The 18,635-nt window shown below is 44.9% G+C and overlaps 1 protein-coding gene across 2 annotated transcripts in view; it reads left to right on the top strand.

Moving 5' to 3' along the window:
- LOC120924637 (disintegrin and metalloproteinase domain-containing protein 33-like) overlaps positions 1–18,635 on the top strand; it is a 184,093-nt gene that overhangs the window by 133,147 nt on the left and 32,311 nt on the right. For both annotated transcript variants that reach the window (XM_040335650.1, XM_040335642.1), the window contains exons 9-15: positions 6,580–6,746; positions 7,467–7,551; positions 12,534–12,676; positions 12,803–12,980; positions 13,784–13,873; positions 16,524–16,719; positions 18,374–18,485. In XM_040335650.1, coding sequence (XP_040191584.1) covers positions 6,580–6,746; positions 7,467–7,551; positions 12,534–12,676; positions 12,803–12,980; positions 13,784–13,873; positions 16,524–16,719; positions 18,374–18,485 — 971 coding nt within the window. The remainder of the gene's footprint in view (positions 1–6,579; positions 6,747–7,466; positions 7,552–12,533; positions 12,677–12,802; positions 12,981–13,783; positions 13,874–16,523; positions 16,720–18,373; positions 18,486–18,635) is intronic.

The raw sequence follows: 18,635 nt of genomic DNA, 5'->3' as shown, positions 1-18,635 counted from the left end.
AGGCAGTGCTGGGGTCTTTTAAACCTGTTCTTCCTCGCTGATGGCATGCACCCTTTGTTCCCACGGGGGTGCTCGGTGTTTTCGCCGCGATTTGTGCTGTATAGCCCCGGGGAAATGAGCCAAGAGGACCGGGTACGACGGAGCTGTGCTCAGGCGAGTCCCGTCAGCATCGCGCCGCGCATGCGCCCCTCTCCATATAATTTCTTGGGGGTATAGTAGACCCTGTGGAGGAGAAACAAATGAGAAACCCGTTGTGAGGGGGCTAATGAAACCACTGTCCCCAGTTCCAGTATCCTGTCCCATTGGTCATTTGTTATGAGTCCAATATCCTCCTCCCACCTCTGTTTCTTCTTGCTCAGCTTCTCTTTTCCTATTAACTGATCGCTGATCCGTTCGTACAATTCTGATATAAGACCTTTCAAGACCCCCGTCTTGATTAGTCTTTGGAAATGCGTGAGCTTTTGCCATCTTACCGGCTGTAATTTAAATTGGGCTTGTAATGCGTGTCTAACCTGCAAATAGGCAAAAAACATAGAATTTGGGATGCCATATTCCCGACTTAACTCTGAGAAGGGTTTTAATGTGCAGTCTGTATAAAGTTGTGCCACTCTGGTTATCCCACGTTTATCCCATTCTTTTAATTTTCCCATGGCCAAAATTTCTTTTAAGTTATTATTTTCCCATAATGGGGAGTATTCTGTTAATCCTTTATAGCCCAAGGCAAGTTTTCCCACTTGCCATATTCTTACCATCATCTTTACTGTTGGACTTTTTACCGAGAAAGAGTTGGCCTCTAAGGTCTCTATTACCGATCTATGAGGAGACCCTCTTAGTATCATTTTCCCACTTGCATTACCTCCCCCCTCTATGCTACACCCCCCCAAATGCTGCAGCTGCGCCGCCAAAAAATAGCTATACGGATGCGGGACCGATAGCCCTCCTCTGTCTGTTGGCAGCTGCAGTGTTCGGAGACTGATCCTTGCCTTTCCCTTTTTCCAGATTAGGGTCCTAAAGAGGGTCTCTATCTTTTTAAACCATCGGTTATCAATCCACACTGGGGAGTTGTGAAGTATATAGAGCAATTGTGGCATCCAGATCATTTTAATAAGGTTGCTACGTCCGGCCACCGACAGTGGCAAGTGTCCCCATACATCCGCTTTGCGTTTAAGTTTGCCCAAAAGTGGCACTAAATTATTATTTATAAATTGTTCTGGGTTACGTGTTACCACGATGCCCAAATACTCCATCTTCTCCCCAATTTTTAATTGCGGGATTCCTATCCCATCCATATTGCTTACCGGATCCACTGGTAAGAGTGTTGATTTTTCCCAGTTTATCACTAGGCCCGAGAATCGTCCAAACGCTTCTACTGTTTGAACTGCAGTTTTAAGGGAGGTTGTAGAGTTGCCCAAGAAAAGGAGGATATCGTCCGCATAAAGCGCGACTTTTTCCTCCTCTGCTCCTCTCTGGAACCCCTGTATTTCCTGTCTAGCTCTAATAGCAGTTGCCAAGGGCTCAATTGCCAAGGCGAAAAGGAGAGGGGACAATGGACATCCCTGTCTCGTTCCCCTCTCCAATTCAAACGACTGTGAAACTTCATTATTTATTTTTATTTTAGCCTTTGGGGAATTATACAGTAGCTTTATCCATTTAATAAAGGATGGACCAAACCCAAACCTCTCCAGAGTGTACCAGAGATAGTCCCACTCCAGACTATCAAAGGCCTTGGTGGCATCTAATGATAGGATAGATCTATCTCCCGCATTCTCCGTCGGGGTCTGTAGGTTGAGGTACAGCCTTCTTATGTTTATACTTGTGGACCGGTTTGGAATAAATCCAGACTGGTCTGGGTGTATTAATTTCTGAATAAATTTGTTTATTCTCGTTGCCAGTACCTTAGCCAAGATTTTTACATCTGAGCAGAGCAAAGATATCGGTCTATAAGATGATGTATCTAGTTGGTCCTTTCCTTCCTTCTGGAGCACTATAATAATTGCTTCTAGCATTCTATCGCCCAATTCAGCGTTTTTAGCAATTCCGGGAGCAGCACCTCACCATATTGCTTATAAATCTCTGCTGGTAGGCCATCCGGCCCTGGGGACTTTTGATTAGACAGTCCTTTAACTGCCTGTTGTAATTCCAGTAATGTAATTGGGGATTCCATAGCATTTCTATCCTCCTCTGATAGAACTGGGGTTCCTATTTCTCTAAAGAATTCTTCCATTTGCACTTTAGCTTCCCCCTTTTTTGATCTATATAGCTCTTTATAATATACTGCAAACGTGTCCACTATTACCGATGTTTCAGATGATATCCCACCTCCTACCGTCCTAACTGCGGGAATGTTAGAGGGCGCCGTATTAGTTTTCGCTAGGAGGGCCAGAGTATGGCCCACACTTTCCCCTTCAGAGAAAGCGCTCTGCTCCTGGAATAGGCGCTTATTTTCAACTTTCTTGTTGATCACCAGCTTATATTCCTGTTGCTTCTCCAACCATAACCGTTGTTTAGTCAATGTTGGATTTTCCACATATTGCTTTTCTGCCTCTAGAACCTCTCCCCTGATTTTCTCCTCCCATTCCCTAGAGTTCCTCTTAATCTTAGTTACCTGCTGGATCAATATACCCCTGAGGAACGCCTTCAGGGCGTCCCACACCACTCCCTCTGGTGCTGTCCCTGTGTTGAAATCCAGGAATTCCCTTAATTTGATACTAATTTCTTCTGATTTCCCTATCACTTCTAGCCAGAAGGGACTTATTTTCCAATTACTTGGAGGACGTTTTTTCCCTGTACTCAGTGACAGCACCAGAGGAGAGTGATCAGAAACCCCTCTTGGGTAGTAGGATATCTTACTAACTGCCTGTAGACTTGCACAATTTCCCAGGGCCATGTCTATTCTTGATAATGTAGAATATGTACTTGAAAAGCAGGAGTACTGCCGCATATCTGGATATTTCACCCTCCAAATATCCCACCACCCAACCTCTTTCAAAAATTGACTTAGATGCCCTTCTCCTTCCCCTGGGCTCTGTGTCCCCGGTGGAAATCTATCCATTGTTCTATTTAACACGTACTCCGGGACTTTCAGTCCCTGCGTGCGGAATTTGACTTGCCCAACACGTCGTTTTTCCAGTACTTGCAACTCAGACATGCCATTGCGACCTCCATATGGGAGCTCACTAGACCGGTGGTGCTTGCGCAGCTGGCTATGTCGTCGTCCAGGAAGGGACACATTTCGTCTTTGCATAGCTCCCTTCTCTGTCATGTCTCTAAGGCGATGACTTTGAGGTGCAGGGCTGGATGGGGGGATGATATAGGACGTATTTCTGATGAGGAGTGGGAGTCGGTACGCAATACTGGGTAATGTTCTCAAGGCGTCGCTCTCCTCGGCTCAGAAGCTTACCCAACTCTTCATTATTCACCGTACATACCGCACCCCTGATAAGTTACACAAGTGGCACAGAAGAGATGATCCGCTCTGCCCCCGTTGTTCGGTTGACAACGGGACACTTGTACATATGCTGCGGCGGTGCCCGAAATTGCAACGATATTGGGCTGCGGTGATGGCCACTGTTAAAGTGGAGGTTCACCCGGAAATGAAAATTTTTAACATTAGATTGATGCTCATTTTGTCAAGGGGAATCGGGTAGTTTTTTTAAAATCGAAGCAGTACTTACCGTTTTAGAGAGCGATCTTCTCCGCCGCTTCCGGGTATGGGCTGCGGGACTGGGCGTTCCTATTTGATTGACAGGCTTCCGACGGTCGCATACATCGCGTCACGATTTTCCGAAAGTAGCCGAACGTCGGTGCGCAGGCGCCGTATAGAGCCGCACCGACGTTCGGCTTCTTTCGGCTACTCGTGACGCGATGTATGCGACGGTCGGAAGCCTGTCAATCAAATAGGAACGCCCAGTCCCGAAGACCATACCCGGAAGCGGCGGAGAAGATCTCTCTCTAAAACGGTAAGTACTGCTTCAATGTTAAAAAAAACTACCCGATTCCTTCTAGACAAAATGAGCCTCAATCTAATGTTAAAAAAAAAATTTCGGGTGAACTCCCGCTTTAAGACTGACCCTAAACTCTGCCTATTGGGCTGGCTAGACGAGGAAGTATAGGAAGTATATATACCACACACGTTCATCGCCATTGTTAGGGTCCTGTTTCTGGCTAGGAAACTCATTGCCAGAATGAATAGCCCCCACACACTCAGAATGGATTGCTTCTGTAAATGATTCTTTTATTAGGGAACAACTCACATACAAACACCGCGGTAGTCCGGGTAAATTTGAAAATATCTGGGATCCCTGGTTGGACGTCCCGGGCTTGGCACCATTTAGACTGGTGCAAAATATAATTCTGGGGGGTAGACCAACACCAGCTACTACATCATCTTAGCTGGTCATGTTAGATGGGAACCAACGGAGCTAGTGAGAAGGAGAGGAGCCAACAATACTCCCACACTGGCTTTCAATGGGAGGCCAATATATGTTTACAGGGCCCTGCGGAGATAGATCGTTTTTTGTAGGTTTTTACTAGGGTTGTCCCGATACCACTTTTTTAGGACCGAGTACAAGTACCGATACTTTTTTTCGTGTACTCGCCGATACCGAATATCGATACTTTTTTTAAATGTGTCCCCAAATGCAATGTCCCCCACAAATGCAGCCATGTCCCCCCCATATATGCAGATAACAACAAAAACCTGGGGAATGCCCAGGGAAAAACCAAGCCTACTTACCGACCAGCTTGCAGAAAACCAATTAACCTGTCTACAGTATGTGTTAAAAACAGGGGTTCAGTCCGCACGCATTTGCAAACGCATGCGTGAGCCACAGAGCCGCGCCAAGGCACCCTGTAATATCTGTGGTCCTAACACTAAACAATGAGCGTCCCCACAGTGGAGGCACATGCATTTTAATGGATAGACAGGGGCAGGTGAACTGAAGGGGAGCCACCCCTCCTTTAAAGGTACAAGAGCACACCAAGCACCCAGCATGTAGCACAATGGCTGCAAAGGTGTTGGTGCACTGATGGACCAATATAAACACCACAGGTGAAGCATAAACATGTCCACTGCCCCCGTCTATAGCTGGCCATAACAGTAAGTAGCCACATATGCAGCCATGTCCCCCACATATGCAGCCATGTCCCCCACATATGCAGCCATGTCCCCCACATATGCAGCCATGTCCCCCATATATGCAGCCATGTCCCCCATATATGCAGCCATGTCCCCCATATATGCAGCCATGTCCCCCATAAATGCAGCCATGTCCCCCATATATGCAGCCATGTCCCCCATATATGCAGCCATGTCCCCCCACATATGCAGCCATGTCCCCCCACATATGCAGCCATGTCCCCCACATATGCAGCCATGTCCCCCACAGACATGTCCCGCTCGCCCGGCGCCATCTTGGAAGAGGGCAGAGGGGACAGGCGTGCATGCGCAGACCGGCGTGGAGGACGCGGCGGTGACCCAGAAGTATGGGGGTGCCAAGGAACCACAGGGCTCAGCAAAAGCTGAACCAACAACAAAAAGGTACCAATAAGAGCAGCAGAGCGGCTGAATAACCCTGATGGTAAATCAGCAACCCAACACATACACAACGCAAAAATGTGGCAAAAAACTTTGCTTTAAACATGTGTAGTTTTACATCACATATAAGCATGTGGGTAGGATGTGAGTGGTGGATGAGCAGGATGAGTGCATAAGCCCACAATACATTCATGACAGCACATACTGGAGAGGAAAGAGAAGGAAAGTGGAGGCCACTGCGAGGATTGAAGCTTCTTTAAAGCTTGCTACAAATGTGCCAGTATATTCCCATGTGCCCCTGAGACCACCAGAACGGGGTTCCCACCATAAAGCTCATTTAGAGACTGTACAGGAGGGACTTCCAAACAGGAGAGGCATGAACCTGCTGGGGCGATGTGTGGTAAGAGGCATTACTTGCGTCACCGTGTCCCTCCAATCCGTCAGGTGAGGATAAAAAAAGAGAATGGTGCAGGGCATCTCCCCTTCAAATTTATAGCTAACCAATCCTGTCAGGTTGTGGGGGCGGAGTCACAACCCAGTGTGTGCTTCCATGAATGCGTCAGTAAAATAAAAATCGCAGAGGTGATCAAATACCACCAAAAGAAAGCTCCTATTTGTGGGAACAAAATGATAAAAAAATTGTTTGGGTACAATGTAGCAGACCGCGCAATTGTCATTCAAATTGCGACAGCGCAGAAAGCTGAAAATCGGCCTGGGCAGGAAGGTGCGTAAGTGCCTGGCATTGAAGTGGTTAATAGATGAAAAGATGAAAAAATGTGCCACTTTAACATGTTGATTTTTTTATAATAGTCGGCTCCATCTAGTGGCCATGGTGAGGTGTTGTTCCTGAAATACCTCCATTGGGAGAAATACAGCATCACGTTCGCTAGATGGCGCAGACGATTACAGGAAACCGTGGAATTTAGCAAAATATGGGCAGAATTTGCGATGACTGGGCAAATGGGGGGGGGGGTACAGGGGTGAGAACTGAAAAAAATAAAGTCTTGTCAGACGTTAAACTAAAGATCGTCCTCTGTCCTCAGTTCTACATGTCGGTGAACATCAAGGTGGCTCTGATTGGCCTGGAGGTGTGGACGGCGGGCGACCAGTGTGTCATTCGGAACGACGCCAACGAAAGCCTGCGCAACTTCCTGGCGTGGAAACAGAAGCTGAGGAGCAGAAAGAAGCACGACAACGCCCAACTCATCACGTCAGTATAAGGACTCCTTCTAAGTAAATGAGAAGTCATGGAAAATAGGTCCTTTGTTTTTACAGCTTACTTCATCTACTAAAAAAAAAAGGCGTTTCAGTTAGAGGCGGAGTCTAGAGATCTACCGTATTTATCGGGGTATTGCGCGCTCCGGCGTATAGCGCGCACCCCTAAAGTGGACCCGCATTCCTGTGGAAAAAAGATTTTTGTACTTAGAGTTTTGGTGTCTTGCGCGGCGTCCATCGGCGGCCTCGTCGGGTCCGGCGTCCGTCTGCGGCTTCGGGTGTCCTCCTCGTCGGGTCTGGCGTCGTTCTGCGGCGTCCTCCCCGCTCGTTTCCCGCGCCGAGTTTGAATACTGCGCCGGCATATACCGAGCGCAGTACACTCGTGTATAGTCGGGCAGGCTCGGCTACTCTCGCGCTCACGTCCTGTACGTCTAGGACGTGAGCGCGAGAGGAGCCGAGACTGCCCGACTATACACGAGTTTACTGCGCTCGGTATATGCCGGGGCAGTATTCAAACTCGGCGCGGGTATCGGCGTATATCGCGCACCCACGATTTTGCCCTGATTTTCAGGGCAAAAAAGTGCGCGGTATACGCCGATAAATACGGTAATTCAACTTTCCTGCGTCTTCCAGAAACTGAAATTTCCCTTTTTTTTGATGAAGTGATCTTCATATGAGAATATTGATTGTTTTTTTGTTTTTTATTGTGTTTTAGTGGAGCGACGTTCCAAGGAACCACCATTGGGATGGCCCCGCTGGAAGGGATGTGCACAGCGGAGAACTCGGGGGGCGTCAGTATGGTGAGTGGACGATAGTACATGGCGTCGTAGGATAGTGCTGGTATGTGAGGAATATTCTCAACATTATAAAATGAATAATGTTATTCCCATTACTTTTTTTTCTTTGATGCTTTAGTGACTCGACTACTGGATGCATGGTTGGGCACAGGATGTTAAATACCGAACTCCACTCATGAAATATGTAGCACCCTGGAGTTTAGTCAGGATACTCCTCTCAAATTTACTTGCAATCTTGGTCGATTGATAGGGCTCTATTGATTTCTCCCTAAGCTTGACCTTGTTGCCCTTTTCTCTTCTACCACTAGGTGGCCAGGTACTTGATTGTACTAGATACGAGAAGGGCAATCCAAGGTCAGGTTATGGGCATATGGGGTACCTCAGCCAATGGGAAGGGGTTTTCTTTAATCCCTTGGCCTGCTGGGAGAGCCTATATATTCGGGTGAGGTCAGGTGATCTGTGTTGCCCGAACTGCTGGACGTGTGTCGTCAGGTGGACGCGTGTCGTCTTCCCTGGGCTGCTAGATTGGGCCTATCCTGGGGGGTAGGGATGAGCTTCGAGTTCGAGTCAAACTCATGTTCGACTTGATCATTGCCTGTTCGCCTGTTCGGTGAACAACGAACAATTAGGGGTGTTCGCGGCAAATTCGAAAAGCCACGGAACACCCTGTTAAAGTATATGGGAGAAATCTAAAGTGTTAATTTTAAAGGCTAATATGCAAGTTATTGTCCTAAAAAGTGTTTGGGGACCTGGGTCCCAGGAAACATGTGTCAATGCAAAAAAAAGTTTTAAAAACGGCCATTTTTTCAGAAGCAGTGAAATTAATACCGGTCTTTCCCAGTGACGTACGAGGGTGCGTCAGAGGGGGCGGGGTCACGTGACGGGTGGCCGCTTCCCCTATATAAGAAATGTCACAGCTCCAGCGCATCATTCCGCTGGGCTGTGTCCAGCGGAGAGTGGAGCTCGCCTGCTGCGCTCTGGACGGATGGATCTTCTCATCGCTGGACTGGACCGCTGATCACTCGTCGCTGGAGAGATCATCCGTCGCAGGATAGAAGACAACGTTGAAGCAGGGAGCCGCATCGACAGTGGATTACCACCGCTGGATTTTTTTTTTTTTATTAATAAAGGAATTTTTTCTACGGTGTCTGTGTGTATTTTTTTTTAACTATTTACACTTCCTTTGTGAAATGGTAGAGGTACAGTGTACCCCATTACCAATTCACATAGGGGGGGCAGGATCTGGGTGTCCCCTTTGTTAAAGGGGTCTTCCAGATTCTGATAAGCCCCCCGCCCGCAGACCCCCACAACCACCGGGCAAGGGTTGTGGGGATGAGGCCCTTGTCCCCATTAACATGGGGACATCCTCCCCATGTTGAAGGCATGTGGCCTGGTGCGGTTCAGGAGAAAGGGGGGCCGCACTCTGTCCCCCCCTCTTTTCTGCGGCCGGCCAGGTTAACGTGCTCGGATAAGGGTCTGGTGTGGATTTTTGGGGGAACTCCATGCCATTTTTTTTTTAAATTTGGGGGGGAGTTCCCCTTAAAATCCACACCAGACCTGAAGGGTCTGGTATGGATATTTGGGGGGAACCCCACGTCATTTTTTTTTAAATTGACGGCGGGGTTCCCCTTAATATCCTTTCCAGACCTGAAGGGCCTGGTAATGGAATTTGGGGGGACCCCCAGCTTTTTATTTTTTATGAATGAATCATCTCTGTAATTGCCAGAGCCGACAATTCATTAGAGCCGCAAGTCCGGTTTTAAATGCCTTTTTTCCTTTCAGAAATGACACTTTGTGCAGGGACAGTTCTATGTACGGGAAACATGCGCTTTTTCACATGCTAACTTTACACCCCCTCTAGGTACGAAATTTAAAATTCCCCCAAATTCAATTCCTCTCTCACTGGCTGCTAGAGGTTACAGCACACATTATAGCTCACTTATTATTTGCTAGAGGTTACAGCACATAACTTCTGCTTGTTGATTGGTTGCTAGAGAATACTGTACATCAATACTGCTCACTGATTGGTTGCTAGAGGTTACTGGACATCCTTACCACTCACCAATTGGTTGCTAAAGGTTACTGCACATTATCACAGCTTACTAATTGGTTGCTAGAGGTTACTGCATATCCTTACCCCTCACTGATTGGTTGCTGAAGGTTACAGCACATTATCTCCTCACTGCCTGCACACCATGAACTGGGAAGGGGAGGAGACCCATCAATAGACAGAAAACTCCAATGTAATGGGGATTTACACTGACCACTAATGTAATAGGGATTTACACTGACCACCTATGTAATGGAGATTTACACTGACCACTAATGTAATAGGGATTTACACTGACCACAAATTTAATGGGGATTTACACCTTCCACTAATGTAATGGGGATTTACACCTTCCACTAATGTAATGGGGATTTACACTGACCACCTATGTAATGGGGATTTACACTGACCACTAATGTAATAGGGATTTACACTGACCACCTATGTAATGGAGATTTACACTGACCACTAATGTAATAGGGATTTACACTGACCACAAATTTAATGGGGATTTACACCTTCCACTAATGTAATGGGGATTTACACTGACCACAAATTTAATGGGGATTTACACCTTCCACTAATGTAATGGGGATTTACACGGATCACTAATGTAATGGGGATTTACACTGACCACTAATGTAATGGGGATTTACACTGACCACTAATGTAATGGGGATTTACACGGATCACTAATGTAATGGGGATTTACACGGATCACTAATGTAATGGGGATTTACACTGACCACTAATGTAATGGGGATTTACACTGACCACTAATGTAATGGGGATTTACACTGACCACTAATGTAATGGGGGGGGGGGGGGGTTTGGCCACCACTGTACATGAAGATTTTTACACAGTGACTTCCAATGAATTGGCCATTCTTAACCAGGGTTCGGTGGAAGCGTAGGGTTCCTCCAGAGATTTATAGGGATTCCTTAAGCTTGTGGTTGGATGACCTCCCATTTGATGGTGCTGGCATAGTTCCAGGGCCAACGCCACTTGTCAGAGCCAACTGCATGACACCAACTTTTTGGCTGCCTGAAAGGGGGGGCATTTTTTTTTCCTCAGAAAAAGGGGGGGGATTTTGACCACCATTGTACATGGGGAATTTTTCCCAGTGACTTCCAATGAATTGGCCATTCTCAACCAGGGTTCGGTGGAAGCGTAGGGTTCCTCCAGAGATTTCTAGGGGTTTCTTAAGCTTGTGGTTGGATGACCTCCCATTTGATGGTGCTGGCATAGTTCCAGGGCCAATGCCACTTGTCAGAGCCAACTGCACGACATCAACTTTTTGGCTGCCTTTAAGGGGGGCATTTTGACCACCACTGTACATGGGGAATTTTACTCAGTGACTTCCAATGAACTGGCCATTCTCAACCAGGGTTCGGTGGAAGCGTAGGGTTCCTCCAGAGATTTCTAGGGGTTCCTTAAGCTTGTGGTTGGATGGCCTCCCATTTGATGGTGCTGGCATAGTTCCAGGGCCAACGCCACTTGTCAGAGCCAACTGCATGACGTCAAATTTTTGGCTGCCTGAAAGAGGGGGCATTTTTTTTCCCTCAGAAAAAGGGGGGGGGGGGTTTTGACCACCATTGTACATGGGGAATATTTCCCAGTGACTTCCAATGAACCGGCCATTCTCAACCAGGGTTCGGTGGAAGCGTAGGGTTCCTCTAGAGATTTCTACGGGTTCCTTGTGCTTTTTAATGGATGACCTTCCTTAATAATATTGCTGGCATAGTTCCAGGGCCAACACCACTTGTCAGAGCCAACTGCATGACGTCAACTTTTTGGCTGCCTTTAAGGGGGGGCATTTTGACCACCACTGTACATGGGGAATTTTACCCAGTGACTTCCAATGAACCGGTCATTCTCAACCAGGGCTCGGTGGAAGCGTAGGGTTCCTCTAGAGATTTCTAGGGGTTCCTTAAGCTTGTGGTTGGATGACCTCCCATTTGATGGTGCTGGCATAGTTGCAGGGCCAACACCACTTGTCAGAGCCAACTGCATGACGTCAACTTTTTGGCTCCCTGAAAGGGGGGGGGGCATTTTTCTTCCTCAGAAAAAGGGGGAGGGGGATTTTGACCACCATTGTACATGGGGAATTTTTCCCAGTGACTTCCAATGAATTGGCCCTTCTCAACCAGGGTTCAGTTGAAGCGTAGGGTTCCTCCAGAGATTTCTAGGGGTTCCTTAAGCTTGTGGTTGGATGACCTCCCATTTGATGGTGCTGGCATAGTTCCAGGGCCAACGCCACTTGTCAGAGCCAACTGCATGACGTCAACTTTTTGGCTGCCTTTAAGGGGGGGCATTTTGACCACCATTGTACATGGGGAATTTTTCCCAGTGACTTCCAATGAACCGGTCATTCTCAACCAGGGTTCGGTGGAAGCGTAGGGTTCCTCCAGAGATTTCTAGGGGTTCCTTAAGCTTGTGGTTGGACGACCTCCCATTTGATGGTGCTGGCATAGTTCCAGGGCCAACACCACTTGGCAGAGCCAACTGCATGACATCAACTTTTTGGCTGCCTTTAAGGGGGGGCATTTTGACCACCATTGTACATGGGGAATTTTACCCAGTGACTTCCAATGAACCGGACATTCTCAACCAGGGTTCGGTGGAAGCGTAGGGTTCCTCCAGAGATTTCTAGGGGTTCCTTAAGCTTGTGGTTGGATGACCTCCCATTTGATGGTGCTGGCATAGTTCCAGGGCCAACGCCACTTGTCAAAGCCAACTGCATGACACCAACTTTTAAGCTGTCTGTAAGGGGGTGACTTCCAATAAATTTGGTTGAATCACAGGTTCCCCGACATCTGTAAAGTATTTTAAGGGTTCCCCAAAAAAAAAGGTTGAGAAAGGCTGCTCTGTAGCGTGTGGAGCATTGTGGGGTTGTTGGTAATGGCAACATTTCGTTTTTGTTGGTCAATGCAGGATCACTCCGAACTGGCCATCGGTGCGGCGGCCACAATGGCTCACGAAATTGGACATAATTTCGGGATGAGTCACGACAAAGACTACTGCTGTAAGGAAGCCACCCCGGATCAAGGCGGGTGCATCATGGCCGCTGCTACAGGGTAAGACAAAGGGTCTTAAGAGGCAATTAGCACATACTGTATATATGTGTGTGTGTGTGTGTACAGTATAATGTCAGATGTCCTCTCGAAGTTTCATTGGTTCCTCTTCTGTTCTTCATGCCGCAGACATCCCTTCCCACGTAAGTTCAGCTCATGCAGCCAGCAGCAGCTGCGCAATTACTTCGCCAAAGGCGGAGGGATGTGCCTGTTCAACATGCCCAACACAGACGATCTGGTGATGGGGAAGAAGTGCGGAAATGGCTTCCTGGAGGAGGGAGAGCAATGCGACTGCGGAGAGCCAGAGGTGGGTCCCGTCACGCTCCGCATTAAATTTATCGTGGTCAGGACTAAATAAATACAACTTTGTAAAATGTGTACAGTAAAACCTTGGTTTGAGAGTAACTTGGTTTGAGAGCGTTTTGCAAGACAAGCAAAATGGGCAAAGATCCCTCAAACAAGAATTGAAAGACTCTTGGCTGGTTACAAAACAAAGCGTTTACAAGCTGTGATACTTGCCAAAGGGGGCAGTACAAGATATTAACTCTGCAGGGTGCCCAAACTTTTGCAGACGCCATTTTTTGGTTTTCTGTAATTTTGAAAGTGTAAATGATGGAAATAAAATCTAACTTTTTTTGACATATTATACGAATGTCTAATCTGTAATTTGATGCCTTTTGGAGATTTTTCCATCTTTCCTTGGCTTCGTTATGCACATTAATACAAATTTTTACCTGGGGTGCCCAAACTTTCGATCCCCACTGTATATATATATATATATATATATATATATATATATATATATATATATATATATATATATATATATATATATATATCTCTATATCTATCTATCTATCTATCTATCTATCTATCTATCTATCTATCTATCTACCTATCTACCTATCTACCTACCTATCTATCTATCTATCTATCTATCTACTGTATCTATCAAGAGAGAGAGAGAGAGAGAGAGAGAGAGAGATAATAATTCTCCAGAATCCCTCTAGTGTTGCTCACGTGGCCAAATTTTAGGCATTTTTAGGCAAATCTTTGTTTCATCTAAATCTGAGGTCAATAATCTCATGAGCCACTTTTTCTTCTGTGCAGGAATGTACCAATCCTTGCTGCAATGCCAAAGACTGCACCTTAAAGGAGGGGGCTCAGTGCGCACATGGGGAATGCTGCTACAACTGTAAGGTAAGGATCGGATACAAAGCATGACCAATAGAGCGGAACCTCGGATTACGAGTATGATCCGTTCCAGGAGTATGCTCGTGTTTCCAAAACACTCGCCTATCAAAGCGAGTTTCCCCATAGAAGCCAATGGAAACTAAAATAATTTGTTCCGCATTGACTTCAATGTCATGTAATACCGCATGTGGCCAGAGGTGGGGGGGGGGGCGCCGGAGAGCCTTCGGAAACAGCCGGGACACCTCGGCGCTGACCTCGGAACGGAGTATCTCTGTGTCTTTCCGAGCATTTCTGAACGGCGCTGATCGCCTTTTATTGGCGCCGTTCGGCCCCCCACCTCAGGCCAAATGCGGTACTGCATACCGCGTTGGCCTGAATCCTGCCAACACTCGCAAACCGAGTTATGATCCTTAAAAATACAGGGCTCGTATTGCGAAACGCTCGTTAACCGCGTTACTCGCAATCCGAGGTTCCACTGTATAGTCTTGAAGGACCACCTTGCAGGAGATAATATGCGCCAACTCTACCGATGGTTGTAAACTTATGAGGTATACAGAGGCCTGCAGAAAAGATCCGTGGACTTACGCGGCGTATAAGAAGATACGTCGGCGTAAGTCCTACGTGAATCTGGCTCTATATACACATATGTAATTGGGACTTGCCTCGGATAGTGAATACGCAAAACAGTCAACAAACCTCCAATAGAAATACTGTACATAAAAATAGCTGAAGGGCATATCTAGAATTGGAACAATAAAATACAATACGATGAGCAGGGCCGCTGATAAGGCAGTACAGCCAGTCCTTCTGTACTGGGCCCAGGCACCATCAGTTCAAAAGGGGGGCCCCAGGCACCATCAGTTCAAAAGGGGGGCCCCAGGCACCATCAGTTCAAAAGGGGGGCCCGGGCACCATCAGTTCAAAAGGGGGCCCCAGGCACCATCAGTTCAAAAGGGGAACCCGGGCACCATCAGTTCAAAAGGGGGGCCCGGGCACCATCAGTTCAAAAGGGGGGCCCGGGCACCATCAGTTCAAAAGGGGGGCCCGGGCACCATCAGTTCAAAAGGGGGGCCCGGGCACCATCAGTTCAAAAGGGGAACCCAGGCACCATCAGTTCAAAAGGGGAACCCGGGCACCATCAGTTCAAAAGGGGAACCCAGGCACCATCAGTTCAAAAGGGGGGCCCGGGCACCATCAGTTCAAAAGGGGAACCCGGGCACCATCAGTTCAAAAGGGGAACCCGGGCACCATCAGTTCAAAAGGGGAACCCAGGCACCATCAGTTCTGCCATTTTTAGAAATTCAAGAATTCAGAAATTTTGGAAAATTCGATAATTTAGAAATTAACACATTTTTCTAAATTTGTTAAAAAACGAATTCGGAACTAAACTAATTGCAGATGTCCAAAATTTTCTAATTTCTGTTATTTTTAAATTTCGGATTTTCGAATCTTGGAATTTAGAATTTTCAAAATTGTGAATTTCCCTAATATCGAATTTTCAAATTTCTGAAATTTCCAAACTCCTGAAATTTTAGAATTTCCAAAAGTTTCCTTGTGAAATTTCGATTTCCCGAAATTTCGAAATCCCGAAATTTCGGGAATTCGAAATTTTGGAAATTCAAAAATTCAGAAACTTCAGAAATTCAAGAATTCTGAAATTTTGGAAAATACGAAAATTCCGAAAATCTACTAAACTGCCCACAGTTGTCCCAGGGAGCTCTGCTATATGGTGTAACCCAGGGTTGACAAATTTGCTTGGAATCTAGGAGCCAGCTAAAAAAGTTAGGAGTCAGAAAACGCGCCCCGTCCCGACGAGCTTGCGCGCAGAAGCGAACACATACGTGAGCAGCGCCCGCATATGTAAACGGTGTTCAAACCACACATGTGAGGTATCGCCGCGATTGGTAGAGCGAGAGCAATAATTGTAGCTCTAGACCTCCTCTGTAACTCAAAACATGCAACCTGTAGAGTTTTTTTAAACGTCGCCTATGGAGATTTTAAAGGGTAAAAGTTTGACGCCATTCCACGAGCGGACGCAATTTTGAAGCGTGACATGTTGGGTATCAATTTACTCGGCGTAACATTATCCTTCATAATATTAAAAAAAATGGGGATAACTTTACTGTTGTCTTATTTTTTAATTAAAAAAAGTGTAATTTTTTCCCCAAAAAAGTGCGCTTGCAAGACCGCTGCGCAAATACGGCATGACAGAAAGTATTGCAACGATCGCCATTTTATTCTCTAGGGTGTTAGGATAAAAAATATATATAATGTTTGGGGGTTCTAATTAGAGGGAAGAAGATGGCAGTGAAAATAGTGAAAAATTACATTAGAATTGCTGTTTAACTTGTAATGCCAACGGCCACCACCAGATGGCGCCAGCTTACACATCTGGTGGTAATAACTTGTAATACCAACGGCTCACCACCAGATGGTGCCAGCTCACAAAAAAGCCCCCCCTTCCAAGCCAAGTCGCCAGGACCCTATTTCTAGTTGCCATGGCGACCTGGCGCCCGGGATTTGTCGAGCCCTGGTGTAACCTATGAGACCTTTACCCTGGGCCCACCCATGAGGTGTCTTGTTATTTGGATGATTCTACAACATGGAACATTATTTCCAAGAACTGTAAAATAAGTCTGTAAATCCTCTTCTTCAGCTAAAGACAGCTGGGACTCAGTGCCGAGATAAGTCGGGTGGCTGTGACCTGCCGGAATTCTGCCGTGGGGACAACGCCTTCTGCCCGGCCAATGTCTACATGATGGACGGCTCTTCCTGTGCCTATGGAGAGGCGTACTGTATGAACGGCATGTGTCTGACCCACCAGCAGCAGTGCGTTCACCTGTGGGGCTCAGGTAGGTCAATTTCTAAGATAATAGAGCAACTAATATTATACAATTAGAACTTACCGGACAAGTACTTACTACTATTTTTGTATTAAACATTAGAAAATTCATAATTTGAAAATCGGAAATTCAGAATTAGAAAATTTCCAAATATCCGCATTTCCAAATTCAAAATTTAATTTTTTTCCAGTTTTTGAATTTCCGAATTCAGAATTTTCGAATTTCCGAGAAATGCTAAAAAACAAATGAAACTAAAAGGAAAATAAAGACAATGTGTCACAGAGTAGTCACTTTTACTAAAAAGAACCCTTTCCGTATAACGTTGTAAAAAAAATCTTCTTTGCTCCTTATCCAGCTGATGGGCCCTTGTCCTCTGTACAGTCCTCGGTGTAAGAAAAAGAAAAGTGCAATTTGTTTAGTTCCAAATTTGTTTTTTAACAAATTTTGACAAATTTGTTAGGTCCGAAATTTCCGAATTTTCGAACTTTTCGAATTCTGAATTTTTGAATTTCAGAAATTTTAAATTTCCGAAATTTCGAATTTCCAAAATGTTGGAAATTCCGAAATGTGAGAATTTGGAAATTTCTCAAATTTTGAAAATCGGAAATTTGAAAATCGGAAAATCAAAAATTCTAAATTAGAAAATTTTTAATTTGAACATTCGAAAATTCGAAATGAGAAAATCCTGAATATGAATAAATTGAAATGAAATTGAATAAAATGAATACAATTTCGAAAATCAAAAAATTTGATAATCGGAAATTCGAAAAATTTGAAATTTGGAAATTCAAAATTCAAAAATTCGGAATTTGTAAATTCGAAAATAAGAAATTCGAAAATAAGAAATTCAAAAACAAAGAATTTGAAATTTTGAAAATTCGAAAATTCTGAATTTTGAAAATCGGAAATTTGAAAAATCTAAATTTTCAAAAAATCTAAAATCAGAAATTCGAAAATTCTGAATTTGAAAATTCGAAAATTCTGAATTTGAAAATTCAAAATTCTGAATTTGAAAATTCAAAATTCTGAATTTGAAAATTCAAAATTCTGAATTTGAAAATTCAAAATTCTGAATTTCGGAAATCAAAAATTAGATAGTCGGAAATTCGAAAAATGGGAAATTCGGAAATTCTAAATTCAAAAATTCAGAATTTGTAAATTCGAAATCTCAAAAATCAAAAATACGTTAATCGGAAATTCGAATATTCGAAAATCGGAAAATCGAAAATAGGAAATTAAAAAAAAAAGAATTTGAAATTTTGAAAATTCGAAAATTCTGAATTTTGAAAATCGGATATTTGGAAATTTGAAAAATCTAAAATTTCGAAAGTTCAAAAATCAGAAATTCGAAAATTCTGAATTTGGAAATTTGAAATTTAGAAAATTCGTAAATTCGAACATTCAGAATTTGAAAATTCATAATTTTGAAAATCGGAAATTCAGAATTCGAAAATTTCAAAATATCCGCATTTCCGAATTCAAAATTAATATTTTTTCCAGTTTCTGAATTTCCGAATTCCGAATTTTCGAATTTCCGAGAAATGCTAAAAAACGAATGAAACTAAAAGGAAAATGAAGCCATTGTTTGGCAGTGCACATGTCTAGTAAGAAAAATAATTTACCGGACCTGAAGTAACCGTCTTATTCTTGGGTGTGTTTCCAGGAGCCCAACCGGCCCCCGACATTTGCTTCGTTGATGTGAACAAGGCCGGAGACCGATATGGAAACTGCGGGAAAGACGCGCAGGGCGGCAACTTTATTAAGTGCAAACCCCAGTAAGTTTTGATTGGACGCTGATCTAAGTCTGCCTATACCGGCTCTTCATTGGACGAAGAAACATTTTGTGCTATTCTTGCCAGTTGTTCCACACTCCTGCACCCATAGGTTCACACTACGCATATAAGTTGCATGCGTCCACTTGTCAC

The sequence above is a fragment of the Rana temporaria genome, chromosome 1, assembly GCF_905171775.1.
Source record: "Rana temporaria chromosome 1, aRanTem1.1, whole genome shotgun sequence".
Classification (NCBI taxonomy): domain Eukaryota; kingdom Metazoa; phylum Chordata; class Amphibia; order Anura; family Ranidae; genus Rana; species Rana temporaria.
The sequence above is the reverse complement of the archived record's forward strand: the minus strand, read 5'-3'. Positions and strand labels throughout refer to the sequence as shown.